At 45.6% G+C, this 16,587-nt stretch overlaps 1 protein-coding gene across 1 annotated transcript; it reads right to left on the bottom strand.

Annotated features, from left to right (window-relative positions):
• Positions 1–3,713: 3,713 nt before the first annotated feature.
• Positions 3,714–14,856, bottom strand: LOC142301888 (uncharacterized). Its single transcript, XM_075342926.1, has 5 exons — positions 14,805–14,856; positions 7,573–8,229; positions 6,985–7,044; positions 6,822–6,884; positions 3,714–4,676 (listed from the first exon to the last, which is right to left on the bottom strand). Exons 2-4 carry the CDS (start codon positions 8,225–8,227, stop codon positions 6,826–6,828), a joined length of 774 nt encoding a protein of 257 aa, XP_075199041.1. The 5' UTR covers positions 8,228–8,229; positions 14,805–14,856; the 3' UTR covers positions 3,714–4,676; positions 6,822–6,825.
• Between the last annotated feature and the right edge of the window lie 1,731 nt (positions 14,857–16,587).

Genomic DNA, 16,587 nt, shown 5'->3' with positions numbered 1-16,587 from the left:
AGTGTACTAGGTAGCTCCTTTGCTGGGTTTTCATGCTTTTCCCTTTAAGACCCAGTGGAGCAATTTTCCCTTCAGCTGCTAATCATCTGTATTTCCCCTTGGGTTTAAATACTCTCATTTTCCCTGGACTTATGCTGGTGATATTCAGTTCATTCAAGCTCTGGATGTAAGCAGATGGCTTGCACTCATCTGTAGTATTGTTGCTGAAACTTTGCTGAGCTTCTACTTGAGTCATCTGTGGATAAGTAGTTCATGCACTATTTCCCCTGTGTGTTCTCCTTGTGTTTTCTTTAGTGTTTAGTGGGGTTGACGAAGAGCTCATCCCACCTGTTCCCTATTTAGGTCTCAGCAATAGGGACACCTAGGGTCAGGTATCCGACTCAGCGAATAGGTGCGAAACTGAATCTAGGGTGGTGAGGGACCCCAGGGACCAGCAGTCGGTTCGGTCAGGGGTCACTATCTCCCCCTTTCCTAGACACAGGGTTTCCCTTCCCTTTCGCCATTCGCTTGGTACTTCATTCATGGTGCCTAGGGGGACAAGAGCACAATGTAACTTTGGAGGGGGAAAAACAAAACAAAACTTCAATCACTCTTGGCCAAGTTCAGGGACCGGGTCTTCTGACACCCCCCTCACAGAACACGAAACAGTCCCATGCATCTTTAGTGCAACCAGTATAACTGAGAGGGTGTTTTAGATCCAGAAATTTGATTATGCCACACGACTCGTGCCCATCCTCAGACTGTGGAGCTCTTCAACTCAACCACCTTTACATAAACAGCCGATTGGGTCTCCTGGGCAATGTTCACCACTGCCGGGGGACCCACTGCCTCCACCACTTTGGTCCAGGGCTCCAGTGCAACTCCTGGGAAGATGTCCTCTGTCTCTCCACTAGGATGGCTGTTGTGCAGGGTTAGCCACATCAGAAGGCAATCGCATTGCTGGCACCTCCCAGAAAGCTCTCTCCGCTAGGACATGATCCACCACCACAGTGTACCACCCCCGATGTATGTCCTTCTTTATGAAGCGGACACTGTCTCCCCAGGTAAAAGCGGGACCCTTGCACGACGACATGGTAATTAACGTAAAGCTTCGCGCCAGTCCCCTCCTCCTGGATAAAACTGTAGCCTTGCTTTGATCTAGGTAACAGATCATCCTTTAGGTCTTTCAGTCGCCGACGCCGGAGAGCGTCAGCTGGGTATAGACTCAAGCCTCATACTTCTTTTTCCCTTGGATTACGAGGGCTACCCACTTCGCCTCAGTGAGTTTCAGGTCCGGAGGCTCCTCCAGTGGAGGTTATTGGGGCTGCGGTTTCTTCGCTGGTGGTGAACTCACTATCACCATGGCTGGTGTTGACTGCACTTCTGGGAGTAGCTCTGGGGCTAGAGTTGTGTCTTGGTTTCAAGGTTTCTTGTCCACCCACGACTGCCGTAACTGGCGGAAATGCTCCCCTCGGCTGAAGGGCTGTTTGGGAGCCGCCATCCTGGCCGCTGCATGGGCTGGTGAGGCCAGATACGCTGCGGACGTCAGCTGATGCCATGGATCCTGCTCCCTGGAGGACCTCTGTCACACCCATAAACCCCCAGATTGCCCCTCTTTGGGTTCCACGGCCAGCTGGGTGACCCAGTCCTGCCAGCTATGACGGCTGGTACCGGCACATAACCCATACCAGCATCCGTCTCCAGCAAGAAAAGGCTCGAGAGTCCTGTCACTGTTCATTCTCCTCTGCATCAAGTACAGAAATGGGGTTGGCCTGCGCAGTTGAGGGAGTCTCCATCTTCTGAACTGCACCCTCTAGAGTGAGTCTTCTTCTGGTTTCTCTGTCTGTTTCTTCAAGGCCACTGCCTATTCCCCATCAGCTAATTGGGAAAAGTGGTCTTCCCCGCTGGTGCATTTGTGGGAGGTGGACACCACTCAACATGGGTTGTATCTAAATCCCCAGCTTTCGAGTATACAGGGTACAGCTTTGCGCTCTTTTTCCTCTGTACCACTCACAATGTGTGGGTCTCGTGGTCATTCCCAAGCCATGTTCTACTATCTTTGTTATAACGGCCAGTTGTCTTTTCAGCAAAGGTGTCTTCCCCACAGCCCTACTTGAAGGATTGTGCCAGGCAGATCACTGCTTGCACTCTACTTGAAGGATGGTACGAAGGGTACGGATGCCGGGCCACTGGGGCTCCGCACTCGTTCGCCAGAGAGAGTCAGTGTGTATGTGTGTGTGTGTGTGTGTGTCACTTCGGGCAGGATGTGCGACACTTACTAATTTCTTCAGGTGGGTGTCCATCAGTGCCGGACCCCACTATAGATGCAGTAGTCAAACACGTGCCACCAGAGATCTCTTGGCAAACCAAACTTGAACAGTTTATTCATTTCACCGCTTTGACAGACATGGCCTCACTCCTGACGGTTCTGCGGTTACTGTATTTTGGGGTACTCTCACTCGACCCACTATCTTGGATCTAGTCTACAAGCTGCCAGGCACCTGTGTCTCCATTCTGTCACTCTTCTTCTCACAGTTGTTCGCTTTTAGGCCCCGACGGCAGTTTATTCGAATGACTTTCCTGAGCCTGCCAGGGTGAGCTATAGGCTCTGGACCTTTAAGAGGTTACCTCACAGTTCCCTAACATCTAATCTACCGATGCACATGCTTGATAACTAGGTGGCGCTGGCAGCTACATGGTCTCGCTCTACTACATTGGGGAACAGCACTTCACAAACAGCAGTAGTTATATCAAAAACATTAACCTCATACATGGTACCTAAAACACATGATCTTCACAACACAGACAAAAAGAATGAAAAAGGTGTTGGGTGTTGGGTGTGGGGTGTGGAGGGGGGGGCTACCACCTTTTACAGACGCACATTGGCCCATGTTTTGTCTGTTCTGAAAACAGATGGCACCTGAATGTAGCATACGCTTGTTTGAACTGGTGATAAACTTTTCAGCTCCCTCATATTATGGATCCACTTATCCTGTTTTAGGCTTACAAAAAGTGTTGCAAAATACTGCCATGTGAAGGAGGCCTGTGTGTACATTCCGGCCCAGGCACAATAAGGCAGGCTTTGCACACTACGACATCGCAGGTGCGATGTCGGTGGGGTCAAATTGAAAGTGTCGCACATCCGGCATCGCATGTGACATCGTAGTGTGTAAAGCCTAGATGATACGATTAACGAGCGCAAAATCGTCGTAATCGTATCATCGGTGCAGCATCGGCGTAATCTATAATTACGCTGACGCGACGGTCCGAAGTTGTTCCTCGCTCCTGCGGCAGCACACATCGCTGTGTGTGAAGTCGCAGAAGCGAGGAACATCTCCAACCGGCGTCACCGCGGCTTCCGTAGGATATGCGGAAGGAAGGAGGTGGGCGGGATGTTTACATCCTGCTCATCTCCGCCCCTCCGCCGCTATTGGCCGCCTGCCGTGTGACGTCGCTATGACGGCGCACGATCCGCCCCCTTAGGAAGGAGGCGGGTCGCCGGCCAGAGCGACGGTCGCAGGGCAGGTGAGTGCATGTGAAGCTGGCGTCGCGATAATGTTCGCTACGCCAGCTATCACACGATATCGTACCTGCGACGGGGGCGGGGACTATCGCGTGCGACATCGCAGCATCGGCTTGCGATGTCGCAACGTGCAAAGCCGCCCTAAGACTAATTAAGATACTGTATCTGACGTAAGTCTATGGTAAAGCATGACATGGGCTCATGGTGGATAATTTTAATTTATTTCAGAATACATAATAAATTCCCCTCCCTCAAGTCACACTGAAGATGGCTCCCATATCGCATACAAACATGTACTGTGAAGTATCGTGACAATATAACACAGTGGAGCTGAAGCCTTCAAGGGAGTCTGACAGCACAAAATGACTGTGCAAACCAAGCACAGTGACTTGGTGCACCGTTGGCGTGACCAAGCAGTACAGTGCACCTTCACAGCTACTTGTTTTCCATCTATCTCCTCCCTCATTTTCATTGATTGACAGCTCTGGCTATATTAGAGCCCGAGGATGAGATAGATAAAGAACAAGCAGATGGGAGGGTACACTAAACTGACCGGCCACCTCAAAGGTGCACCAAGTATATATGCTCCGTTTGAACAGTCATTTTATGATGACTGACCTGAGGATTTAAAGGGAGTGTTTAGGATTAGAAAAACATTTCTACTTTAATTCTAAAACAGTGCCACACATGTCTACAGGTTGTGTGTGGTATTGAAGCTCAGTTTTGTCAGAGGGAGGGTTGAGCTGTAATACCACACACACGTGGTGGATGTTTTTTGGAAAGAGCAGCCATGTTTCTCTAATGCTGGACATCCTCGTTAATCCAATAGGTTTCTTGTAGTCAAACTGAACTGATTACTTGATTATAATTTGAGAGAGAAATTCCTGAGTTTTATTTCAAAAAGTTTGAGTTAAAAGAAAAAGGCAGATCTTACACCTGACACAAAAAGAAGGAGAGTATAGTCCAAGAGAAGGACCATATGGAAATCATAAGCGGCTGCTGAGACGCCATGTAACAAGACCACTATTCAGGAGGACGGCTCGGCCAATGGACATCCGATGTTCATCCAAAAAGTTTTCTTCTCCAATTTTGGTCTGAAATGAAAGACTTTGTGGTCCACAGAAGATTTTCGAGAACTCAATTCCAGCTTTAATATTGTCACCCAGAGAAGTACCTGTAACATTAGAATAGTATAAGTCATCCAGCGCTCTTCCTAAAATCATTGTTTTTAATGGGTCATAGACAGAACAAGCTTAAGAGTTTTCCACCACTTTAATGTTGATGACCTCTCCCTAGATGAATGGTGGTCCACCACCCCCACAGATTAGCAGTTGTTAGCTTTGAAGATCACAGCTGCCTAGTGGCCGCTGCCAGTAGTCTGATAAAAACGATTACTACCAATTACTAGAACATGTCTTCAGAAACTTCAGATCAAATTTTCGAAGTATATATATTCTAAAGGTGCTTTAGACATGAAATTCTCAACAAATGTTGGATACAATTCAAAAAGCAACACAGGCTAAGAAATTAAACCATAGATGTCCATAAAGTAAGTTATGTGTAATAATGAGAAATGCCACAGGGAAAAAGTATTGATCACATTAAGAAATAAAGGTTGAAAAAGCCATGAAAAGCTATGACTCCAGCTGAAATCTAACAGGAATTAGAAAGTTATTCTGCCACTTAGTAAAAAATATTGGCTGCTTCAATTGATGGTGTCTCATTACCAAGGTGCCACGCAAGAAACATCTCATGATGGGTAAAAACAGTGAGCTGTGTCAAAACCATCAAAACTTTATTGCTGTGACACAAACTGATGGCATTGGTTACAGAAGAATTGCTAAACTACTGAAGATTCCTGTGAGCACGGTTGGGGCCATAATCCAGAAGTGGAAAAACCATCTTTTCACCACATACTGGCCACGACTAGGTGCTCCCAGCAAGATTTCAGACAGAGGAGTGAAAAGAATTATCAGAAGCGTTGTCCAAGAGCCAAGAACCACCTATTGAGAGCTATAGAAAGACCTGGAATCAGCAGGTACAATTGTTTCAAAGAAAACAGTAAGTAATGCACTACCCCTCCATGGCCTGTATGCACGCTCACCATGCAAGGCTCTATTGCTGAACAAATAGCATGTTCAAGCGTTTTAAAGTTTGTTCAACAACATTTAGACAAGGCTGTGAAATACTGGGTGAATATAGTCTGGTTAGATGACACCAAAATTGACTCTTTGGATGCCATAATGTACACCATGTTTGGAGGGCAAAATGCACTTCATATCACCCCAAAAACATTATACCCATAAAAAAGTTTGGTTGTGGGAACATCATGGTGTAGGCCTGTTTTTCATCATACGGCACTTGCAGACTTCATATAATTGAAGGAATGATGAATGGACAAATGTACAGATAAAAATTGATAATCTTCTGCCATCTACCAGGATGTTGAAGATGAACCAATGGTGGACATTTCAACAAGACAATCCAGTGAGCAGACTCACGTCACAAGCACAATATAATGCACATGAGGGAACACAGTAACCAATGTCATACTTTACCCCGCTCTATGTTTCACGTCACTTCATGCTCTAGTAAGCAGGTGCAGGTCCTGACAAGCGTGATGCTATGTGCATGCAGGAACATAGTGAGTAACACTTCTACTGGTGACTCATGCCACACTAAAGGCCCCGTCACACACAGAGATAAATCTTTGGCAGATCTGTGGTTGTAGTGAAATCATGGACATATTGTTCCATTTGTACACAGCCACAAACCTGGCACTGATTGTCCACAATTTCACTGCAACCACAGATCTGCCGCAAATTTATCTCTGTGTGTGACAGGGCCTTGAGCCTTGCAACCTATTTATTCTGGATTCCCTAAACTTCAGTAGAACTTTGGGCCATACATATATCCATTATCTTGTTTTTACAAACCTATCCAACCATGTATTCCGTTGTCCGGTCTAACGTTGATGACAGATCCTCTTTAGATTGAGTGGTGGTGAAGCAGCCCCATTCAATGTCTATGGGGCTGACGGAGATCGGTGGAAGCAGGACAGGTTAATTTTCATCGACCCTGTCGACTTTTAGTGAAGGCTTGGTATTTTACAATTTGGACATATTTGGAAAGCAATAAATCACTGCAAACACCTCTTGAGGATTGACTGCATTCCAAAAGATTGGGATGTCAATCTTAAGTTAAGAACTACTATCATGACAACTTGAGTGCATGGACCAAAAGATCCTTTATTACTCATACAATGGATGGGATCAATGAATACATCAATGAGGTCCTAAGATTATATCTTATTGATTACCTGATCACTGACTCTCTGCCGCCTCCTGTGGCGCTTCACTGGATGGAGCATCACCCACTGGTTCTAAGAAAATAAGAAATGGGCATTCATTATTCTGAACTTCCCAATTAATTCAATATCCTGCCCCCCCCCCCAAAAAAAAAAAAACACAACAAAACACTACCTTCATTCTCAGAACTTGGTACGACCTTGGCTGGTTCTTCAGAAGACTCAACCTTTGCATCTGGATAGAATACAAGAAAAAAGAAAGAATCACTATGTCATATGGGGACTCATGCATAGAAAATAATCCATTAGCTCACTCTATTGTAACCTGGGGTTAAAAACATAATTTGCTCCATTTAAGGGGGGAGGGGTTTCAGTTTGGCAACTTATTAAAGCTTAGTTTTGTACACCCAACTATGAATTCTGAGGGCAGGTCTAACATTCAGAAGCTCACTGGTCTGAATCGGGAGTGATTACAAAGAATGACTCTCACTCTGGAGGACCTGTCCTGTCATATTACACAGACAATCCATTAAATTAAATTCAATTAAATTAACAATGTGTATTTTTTCATTTCTCCTGTGTTTCAACTGCAGAGAAGCAGAACAATAATTTATAGTGGACTTTATGATTAAAGGGAGCTTTCCAACAATCATGGATTGTTGAAAGTGAAGAACCTCTTTAATAGGACAACTCATCAATTCTTCAGGTCACATGAGAAGACAAGCGCATGGTTTCTCATCACACCCTTGTACGTCATACTTACCAGGTGATTGTACTTCATTGTCTACTACTGGCGCATCATTTTCTGCTGATGGGGCATCGGTCTCTGTGACTGCAGCCTCAACGGCCTCTGATGGAGCATCCTTCTCTTCGGCTGGAGGATCACTTTCTGTGGATGATGCCTCAGCTGACACGGATGGAGCCTCACTTTCTGCAGCTGGAGCCTCAGCATCTGCAGAAGGAGCCTCAGCGGCCACTGATGCAGCCTCATTTTCCACAGCAGGAACCTCAGAGTCCTTGGATGGAGCCTCATTCTCCACAGATGAAGCTTCACTGTCTACTGGGGGAGCTTCACTCTCTATACTAGCAGCCTCTTCAGCCGCTGGAGGAGCCTCATCAGCCACTGGTGGAGCCTCATCAGCCACTGGTGGAGCCTCATCCTCTTTGGGTGGGGCCTCACTTTCTACCGATGGAGGCTCTTCAGCCACAGATTGAGCTTCAGTGTCTACTGCTGGAGCCTCACTCTCTGTATTTGCAGCCACAGTGACCTCTGATTCAGCTACATTTTCATTTTCTGTAGGTGTAGATTTACTGTCTTCTGCAGGGGCATCGGTCTCCACTGATACTTCCTTCTCAGTGGACGTAGCTTCAGCCTCGGAAGCTGGTGGAGCCTCAACTTCTGCATCTACACTGGACATTTCTGAAAGAAAAAAGGAAAGTTAAGCACCGATGTCCTCGATATATCTTCTTTGTATTCACATATGGATGGGTTAAAAACTGCCTAAGATGATTCCAAGCCATTATCCATGATAACATAGTTACATAGATTAAAAAAAACATCTGTCCATCAAGCTTAACTTTTCTTGATCAATTATATATTATATTTTAATTATATAAAACTTGCCATACCAGTTGAATATATTCATAAAAGTGATTTATGCAAAGTTTCTCCAAAGTAGACTTCCCGTTTAGAAGCCCCTTGCCAGATTTTTTTTTAATTAAAGAAGCACTTCTACCAAAATGTGTATGCTCTTAATATATTGCCATCATCGTATTATATAGTGCTGTGTACTGTGTGACAATTTCTTATTTTGCTCATCTATACAGTTAATTCTTCTCTTTTCTATTAGATCTATGACATCACGTGATTAAAAACAGACTAGCTGAATCCTTCTTAGCTCTATGTAGAAACAGGAAGTCTCTTTTTAACTGCATGACTCATCAGTGCAAAATCCCTGGCAGGTGGGTGGAGTTGAGCAGCTGGGTCAGGAATTGAACAGGAGAATGACTTATGCAGAGACAAGAGACTTCCTGTTTCTACACAATGTAGAGAAAAGAATTAAATGGGTAGAAAGGCAAAATGAGCATTTGTAAGTAAAAAGTACTATATAATGTGAAGATTGCAACATTTTTAGAGGATAAAAACGTGGATGGGGGTGCTTCTTTAATGTTCTCTTCGTGTCCTCTAGTCCCAGCATCTGATATATTCTCTTGACTTCTTCACAGTCTTGAAGGGTTTTTACTACCCCATCTGAGAGCAGCATAATATAGAGACAGAGACCATAGTTTCAACAATTTGTCTCTTACTGGGCTGCTTGCTACAGGTTTGATAAAATTACAGTTATGATCTAACAGTTCTCTGAATGCTGAGCTCTGTATAACCCACACCACTGATCGGCAGCTTTCTGCCTATACACAGTGTACATAGGAAGCTGTCAATCAGTGATGGGGCAGGGTTATATAGAGCATATGAATATAGCAGACTATCTGGCATCAGATTTACTAGTCCTCTAATGATAATTTCCTTCTGATAAAATAGAGATGTTATTAAAATATAAGTATAGTGTTAATATCAAAACTACAGCAAGCATCCCAGTAGGTGACACATTATTGGAATCAGAAACTCTGTGAATACATTTTGACGTTTTAAGATTGTCAAAAACCTGATGACAGTTTCCCTTTAATCTCCAGCTGGAGAGAATTTCTTTGAAACATGTAACTTTATATGCTTGCTTACGATATTCGGAGTTCAGCCCCTCCAGCAGTAAAAGTGCATACACTACATTATCGAGAGCAAATCCAGGTCAGTGCTGCAGGGGCTGAAGGTCAACCACGTGAGCCAAGTTTTGACATTTTTTCTCTCTGTATGAAAAATCATTCCTCAGGACTTCCTAGCAAACAGCAGCATTCTTGATCTATCACCTATTTGTGAAAACATTACCCCATAGGCATCAATGAGGAAAATTGCTGCAGAAAGTAACATATGTAAAATCACAATGCCCAACCCTGAGGTTCCTATAGAAAAAAAAACTTTTAGAAAACTAAAATATTAATTAATAAACAACTTACATGCGGATTTTTTCCAGAGTTTTCTTTATAATTGTGGTGCAGATTTAAAGGGGTTGTCTGGTACTTTAGTATGGATGACCTATCCTTATGATAGGCCACCAGTGTCTGATCGGTTGGGGTGTGACACCTGGCACCCCCGCTGATCAGCTATTCCCAATGCCACCGCCAGCCAGAACTACTCAGTTGGGGAGTTGCACAGCACAGCCCCATCAACAGAATAATATAATAATAGGTACTGCTCATCTAGCCCCTATAGATTCAAATTAACAGGGAGCAGACGTGCAGTCCCCAGTGGTGGCCTCTATAGTCAATGGACCCTCCATCAGTCTGTAAGCTTGCAACAGTCTCGTAGTCACTTTCTCAGCAGCATGGCAGATCGTAAAAATTCTTATAATACCCATCTCCTTGGCACGTAAAAATTAGCATCACAGTTATCTAGCAAGTGGGGGTGAGTGAGAAATCATTGTTAAGGTGTAGCATGTGAGCTCTGTACTAGGTGAAGGAGATTGTTAAGGATTACCACATTAGGAGGAAGTTTCTCTTTTTTATATAGAGCACATCTTCTGAGGGCCAAGGATGCCATACAAGAGGAAGCTGAAAACTGACGTCCCGACAGCCCGCTAATCAAGTGTTCCTGATGCCGCCGCCAGCCATAACTACTCAGTTGTGGAGCTGCAGAGCACAGCGCCATCAGAGGAATAGTGGTTGTGGCCAGGTACTGCACATCCAACTCCCTATAGATTCAAATTAACTGTGAGCAGATGTGCAGTACCCAGCCATGGTCTCTATAGTCAACGGACCCTCCATCACTCTGTAAGTTTGTCACACTCTCGTGGTCACTTTCTCAGCAGCACGCCAGATAGTAAGCATTCTTATAATACCCATCTCCTTGGCAGCATTATCCTTCAGTAACATGGCTGGCTTTGTATGATATTGTGGTTTCTGTCTCCATATTAACTTCACAGTTCCCCACACAGGCAGCAGTCTCATAGTTATCTCCGGCTTAGCTCTCCATTGCACACTTGGGCATCAGTTTCCAGATTCCTCTGGTATGGCATCCTCTCTCCTCTTAAGCAGATAATCCTTGTTCCTCACAAGATGTGCTCCTCAAAGAACGAAAAAGCTTTCCCTAGTGTGGAAATCCTTAACAATCTCCTTCACCTAAGACAGAGCTCACATGCTACACCTTAAGAGCGATTTCTCACTCACCCCCACTTGCTAGATAACTACGATGCAAATTTTTGACCTGCAATGCAACCTTGTGGTCTACTATTCCCTATTAAAACTTCACAGTTCCACACACAGGCACCACCAGTCTGTTAGCTGTCTCTGGCTTAGCTCTCCATTACCCACTTGGGCATCAATTTTTAGATTTCTCTGTTATGGGATCCTCTATCCTCTTAAGCAGATAATCATTGTTCCTCACAAAATGTGCTCCTCAGAGAAAGAAAAAGCTTTCCCTTAGTGTGGAAATCCTTAACAATCTCCTTCACCTAGGACAGAGCTCAAATGCTACACCTTAACAGCGATTTCTCCCTCACCCCCACTTGCTAGATAACAATGATGCAATTTTTTAAATCTGAAATGCAACCTTGTGATCTACTGTTCTCTATTAAAACTTCACAGTTCCCCACACAGGCACCACCAGTCTGTTATCTGTCTCTGGCTTAGGCTAAGTTCACATTTCCGTTGATTTGTATCAGTCACATGCGTCGCTTGACGCATGTGACTGATGCGCTGTTCAACGCTGTACAACGGATGACAAAGAACAGAATTCTTTGTCGGATTCCGTTGTGTGCGGGGGCGGAGTTCGGGGGCAGAGCCGAGCGGGGGGCGGGGCCAGGCGCTGAGGATGTCAGTGGAAGTGCTGCGGTCTGCATGGCTGGGGACAGGTGAGTGTATCTGTGAGTGAGTGAGTGTGTGTATGTGCATGTATGTATGTATGTATGTATGTATGTATGTATGTGTGTGCACATGCAAAGTGCGGGAGGGGGCGGAGCCGAGCGGGGGGCGGGGCCAGGCGCTGAGGATGTCAGTGGAAGTGCTGCGGTCTGCATGGCTGGGGACAGGTGAGTGTATCTGTGAGTGAGTGTGTGTATGTGCATGTATGTATGTATGTATGTATGTATGTGTGTGCACATGCAAAGTGCGGGAGGGGGCGGAGCCGAGCGGGGGGCGGGGCCAGACGAGGGTGTCAGTGGCAGTGCTTGTCTGCATGGCTGGGGACAGGTGTGTGTGTGTGTGTGTGTACATACATGTGCGGAGTGCGGGAGGGGGCGGGGCCGAGCGGGGAAGTGTCGGCCTCCCTGCACACGTAACCAGCCTAAATATCGGGTAACAGCAAAGCACCCGATGTTTACCTTGGTTACCCGATATTTACCTTGGTTACGGGCCTACACCGCTTAGCGCTGGCTCCTTGCACCGTAACCAGGGTAAATATCGGGTAACCAACCAAAGCTGGTGACGTGTGCAGGGAGCCAGAGAGCATGCGCAGCGAAATCCGACGGATCTCGCTGCTCAAAAAACGTTACATGCTGCGTTCCTCCCGCCCGGCGGTCAGTCGTTCCACGACTGATCAGTCGGGCGGAGGGTGCAACGCAGCATCATCAGTCACAATCCGCTGCTCATACAAGTCTATGGGAGCAGCGGAATCCGCTAAACGGATTCCGCTGTTTACAAGAGCAGCGGATTGTGACTGATAGATTTTAGCGGAAATGTGAACTTAGCCTTAGCTTTACATTGCACACTTGGGCATCAGTTTTCAGATTCCTCTGTTATGGGATTCTCTATCCTCTTAAGCAGATAATCATTGTTACTCACAAAATGTGCTCCTCACAGAAATCCTTAACAATCTCCTTCACCTAGTACAGAGCTCAAAAACGATTTCTCCCTCACCCCCACTTGCTAGATAACAATGATGCAATTTTCTAAATCTGAAATGCAACTTTGTGATCTACTGTTCCCTATTAAATCTTCACAGTCCCCCACACAGGCACCACCAGTCCCCCAGCTATCTTTGGCTTAGCTCTCCATTGCACACTTGGGCATCAGTTTCCAGATTCCTCTGGTATGGCACCCTCTCCTCTTAAGCAGATAAACCCTTGTTCCTCACAAGATGTGCTCTTCACAGAAAGAAAACGCTTCCCCCTTATGTGGCAATCCTTAACAATCTCCTTCACCTAGTACAGAGCTCACATGCTACACCTTAACAGCGATTTCTCACTCACCCCCACTTTCTAGATAACTATGATGCAATTTTTTTTATCTCTTCCTCCCATGCCCTTGTGTGTCTGACCACTAATGGTGAGAAGAATTCTCCTTGCATGTTCTAAAGAACACTAAAAGGGGGTATAAAGACGCTTGTGGGCATTGATACTGCAGTGACCCATGACCCAACCATCTCAACATCAACAACTATCAACTGCACAATAACCTTTTAAAGGACAAAGTGTGAAATCCTCATCCTCTTAACTTAATAGCTACTCAGCAACACCCTGCATAAGGTATTTCTTGATCCGTGGCGTATCTCCCACACTATTACTAGCCATACGTCACTCACCTGCATCTGACACGCAATATTTCAGTCATTCAGGTCACACATCACAGAGCATAATGAATGGCATAACATAATATTACATGACAGGCTAAAATGGCGTGTACAGAATACCAGTGACACAAGGAAGCATTCACAAGGCTTTTGAAGAATAGCATAATTTAGGTAAACAGGTGATATCACTATTGCCACAGGGTCCAGGACACAACCGAGGAGTCATTGTTTTTTAAGAATGTCAGAGAGTTATCACTTTGCTGTTACATAGGACTGCAGGTCACATCTACATTATGCGTACTCTGGTGTTATCACTGCGTTACGTGGGGGTTTACATGGGACTGCATTTAATATCTACTTCATTAACTGTACTCAGAATTATCACTGTGTTATCTATGGTGTTACATAGGACTGCAGGTGGCATCTACTACATTATCTGTACTCAGAGAGTTGTCACTGCGTTATCTGTGCTGAAACAAGACTGAATGGGACATCTAAAGTACATTATGTGTATTCCTGTTATCACTGTGTTATCAGAGCGGTTTACACAGGACTGCATGTAACATATACTTCATTAACTGTATTCAGAATTATCACTGTTATCTGTGGTGTTACATAGGACTGCAAGTGACATCAACTACATTATCTGTACTCAGAGAGTTATCACTTTGTTATCTGTGGTGTTACATAGGACTGAAAGTGACATCTACTACATTATCTGTACTCACAGACTTACCACTGTGTTATCTGTGGTGTTACATAGGACTGCAGGTCACATCTACTACATTATCTGTACTCAGAGAGATAGCACTGTGTTATCTGTGGTATTACATAGGACTGCAGGCCACATCTACTACATTATCTGTACTCAGAGAGTTATCACTGTGGTGTTACATAGGACTGCAGGTAATACCTACTACGTTATCTGTGCTGAGTTATCTCTGCGTGTCTCCTGTGCTGTTAAATAGGACTGCAGTTCACATTTAGTACATTATCTGTACTGAATTATCATTGTGTATTACCTGTGGTGTTACATAGGACTGCAACTTAAAAGAAAAAGGTTTTGGTACCGTGTTAGCCAGTTGAAAAATGATTGATAGGACTGCAAGTATCATCTACGATATGATTAGTACTTAGAGACTTATTATTGTGCATCTAACATCTACTTCATCAACTGTACTGAGACATAACTGTGTTATTGGTGCTGTTACATAGGACTGCAGGAGATATCTATTACATTATCTGTACTGTGTTATATTTAGTTTGTTGAGTTTTTGTAATTTCCTTAATATATAAATGATGACTTGTCACACTGGTGGATATACATACTGTACATTCCCTATGAACACCCCAGCTGTTGTCCTAACCTTCACACTTACCTGGTGTGACTGGGGATCTGCTCTGCGGGGAGAGGATGATGTCCGCACAGGCTATAAGGTCGTACACTGGAAGGAGGGCTGTGCACAAGGCATCATATAGCTGGGTGTGTCAGGACAGCCGCTGCCCTCAGGCATCAAATGGTTAAAAGGGACAATTTCCTTCATGTCGGAATCTGAACTGATACTGAAGATACAAAAACGTAATGAATGGTAATATGAGAACTACACAGCACATTCCCCACATTATAATGTGCTGTATCTAAGAATGTCGTGCATGATACCCATTATATAATATATACTGGATGACGTGCTTGGGTGCTCGGTGCTCGTAACAAGTAGTTGGAAAGGACATGACTCAAGTACCCGAGTGTAATGGAAATTAATGGGGAAATCAAGCACTTTTGCGGAAGCTCTTATTGAAAAATGTTCAAGTTTTCCAGTGACTTCCATTTTACTCGGTAGACTAGTCATGCCCCACCCAAGCATCTGACTGCTCGGTACCAGCAACGAGCACCCAAGCATGGTTGTGCTCACTCATCACTAATTATTTTGGCTCCCATAGAAATTTGATGCCCCCACAACTCCCCATAAAGTATGATGTTCCCCACAGTAGTCCCTACACTAATACTGAATTATCATTAAAATAAAAAACAAATAAACAACACTACATACTTTGCCTCATTTCCTCCAATGCTCTGCTGAACTCTGTATACTGTTTACTGAATCTCCACACAGCAGGCGCAATCTAGTGATGTCACCTCCCCTGCTAAGGAGAGATGTGCCGCCCTAACAGCGGATCGAACCGCTCATATCCGGGGATAGTGTCCGTTCGTGGCTCGAGGATCTCCGGACTCAGGGGCCCAGGGGCCACGCTCTAAAGTAAAAGGGGTATGTTTACAGGGGAGTTATAGTTCGTGATGCCACCCGTGGTGTGCGGTAATTGGGAGTACTGCCGCTGCCGTTGTTGGGAGTACCCGGGGTGTTGGATTGGGTCAGCAAGGTGTTATTACCCTCCACGGGTAGGGGTAGGCCCCGGGACTCTGGATGGTGATGCGGGGACACAGTGCAGGGGGGGTCACTCATGTACTCACTCAGCCAATAAGCAGACGCTGACAACCGGGTTAACCAAGTCTCTAGGTGCCGCTGCCTCTCTCGGGGAGCTCGTCCGGGTCCCATCCCCTGCAGTGCTGCCTGGTGTTCTGTGACCTGCCTCCTGGCACAAAGTTGAGATTTACTCAAGTGGCCTGGTAGTTTGGAACTTGCCAGGCCCCGCTCCCCACTGTGGCTAAGTGTGGGAGCCTGCTATCAGGGCTCATGCTTGAGATCTTGTGGGCTGCATATGTGGAAGGCCCTATCCCCCTCATTGCGCTAGAGCCTCAATTCTGAAGCTAGTGGGAACAGTCCATAAAGGCGCCGCTCTCCGCAGGTTAATTGTCGGGTTGCCTGAAGCTTCTCCTCGACCTAGGGTCCGTATACCCCGCCGTGCCTTCGGTCCCGGACTGGAGATAGGACCAGGCTGCTGACCGTCCTCTTGACAGATCCAGGCACCTCGCCTTAATCCCCTGCGACCGGGGGTCCGACTCCTCTAGGCCACCGCTTCCTCCTTCCTCCATTTCACTCCTCTTCACTTCACTGCGCTTCACTTCACTGACATTCTCCTGACCCGCCCTTCCTGACCCCTAGGTGGGCGACCCGATTCCGCTCAAGCCGCTCACTGGTGTGTCTGGTGGGTGTGGTGCAGGGGGTTCGTAGGATTTGATTTGCTGTTGGAGGCAGCACCGCA

The sequence above is a fragment of the Anomaloglossus baeobatrachus genome, chromosome 1 (genome assembly GCF_048569485.1).
Source record: "Anomaloglossus baeobatrachus isolate aAnoBae1 chromosome 1, aAnoBae1.hap1, whole genome shotgun sequence".
Taxonomy (NCBI): domain Eukaryota; kingdom Metazoa; phylum Chordata; class Amphibia; order Anura; family Aromobatidae; genus Anomaloglossus; species Anomaloglossus baeobatrachus.
This window is presented reverse-complemented; position numbering and strand designations above follow the sequence as displayed.

Excerpts from the sequence above, each read along its gene's own strand:
- LOC142301888 (XM_075342926.1), bottom strand. The coding sequence starts at position 8,227 with ATGTCCAGTGTAGATGCAGAAGTTGAGGCTCCACCAGCTTCCGAGGCT. Across the intron at positions 7,045-7,572 it reads CAATGAAGTACAATCACCTG|ATGCAAAGGTTGAGTCTTCT; the intron begins GTAAGTATGACG and ends TATTCTATCCAG. Across the intron at positions 6,885-6,984 it reads ACCAAGTTCTGAGAATGAAG|AACCAGTGGGTGATGCTCCA; the intron begins GTAGTGTTTTGT and ends TTATTTTCTTAG.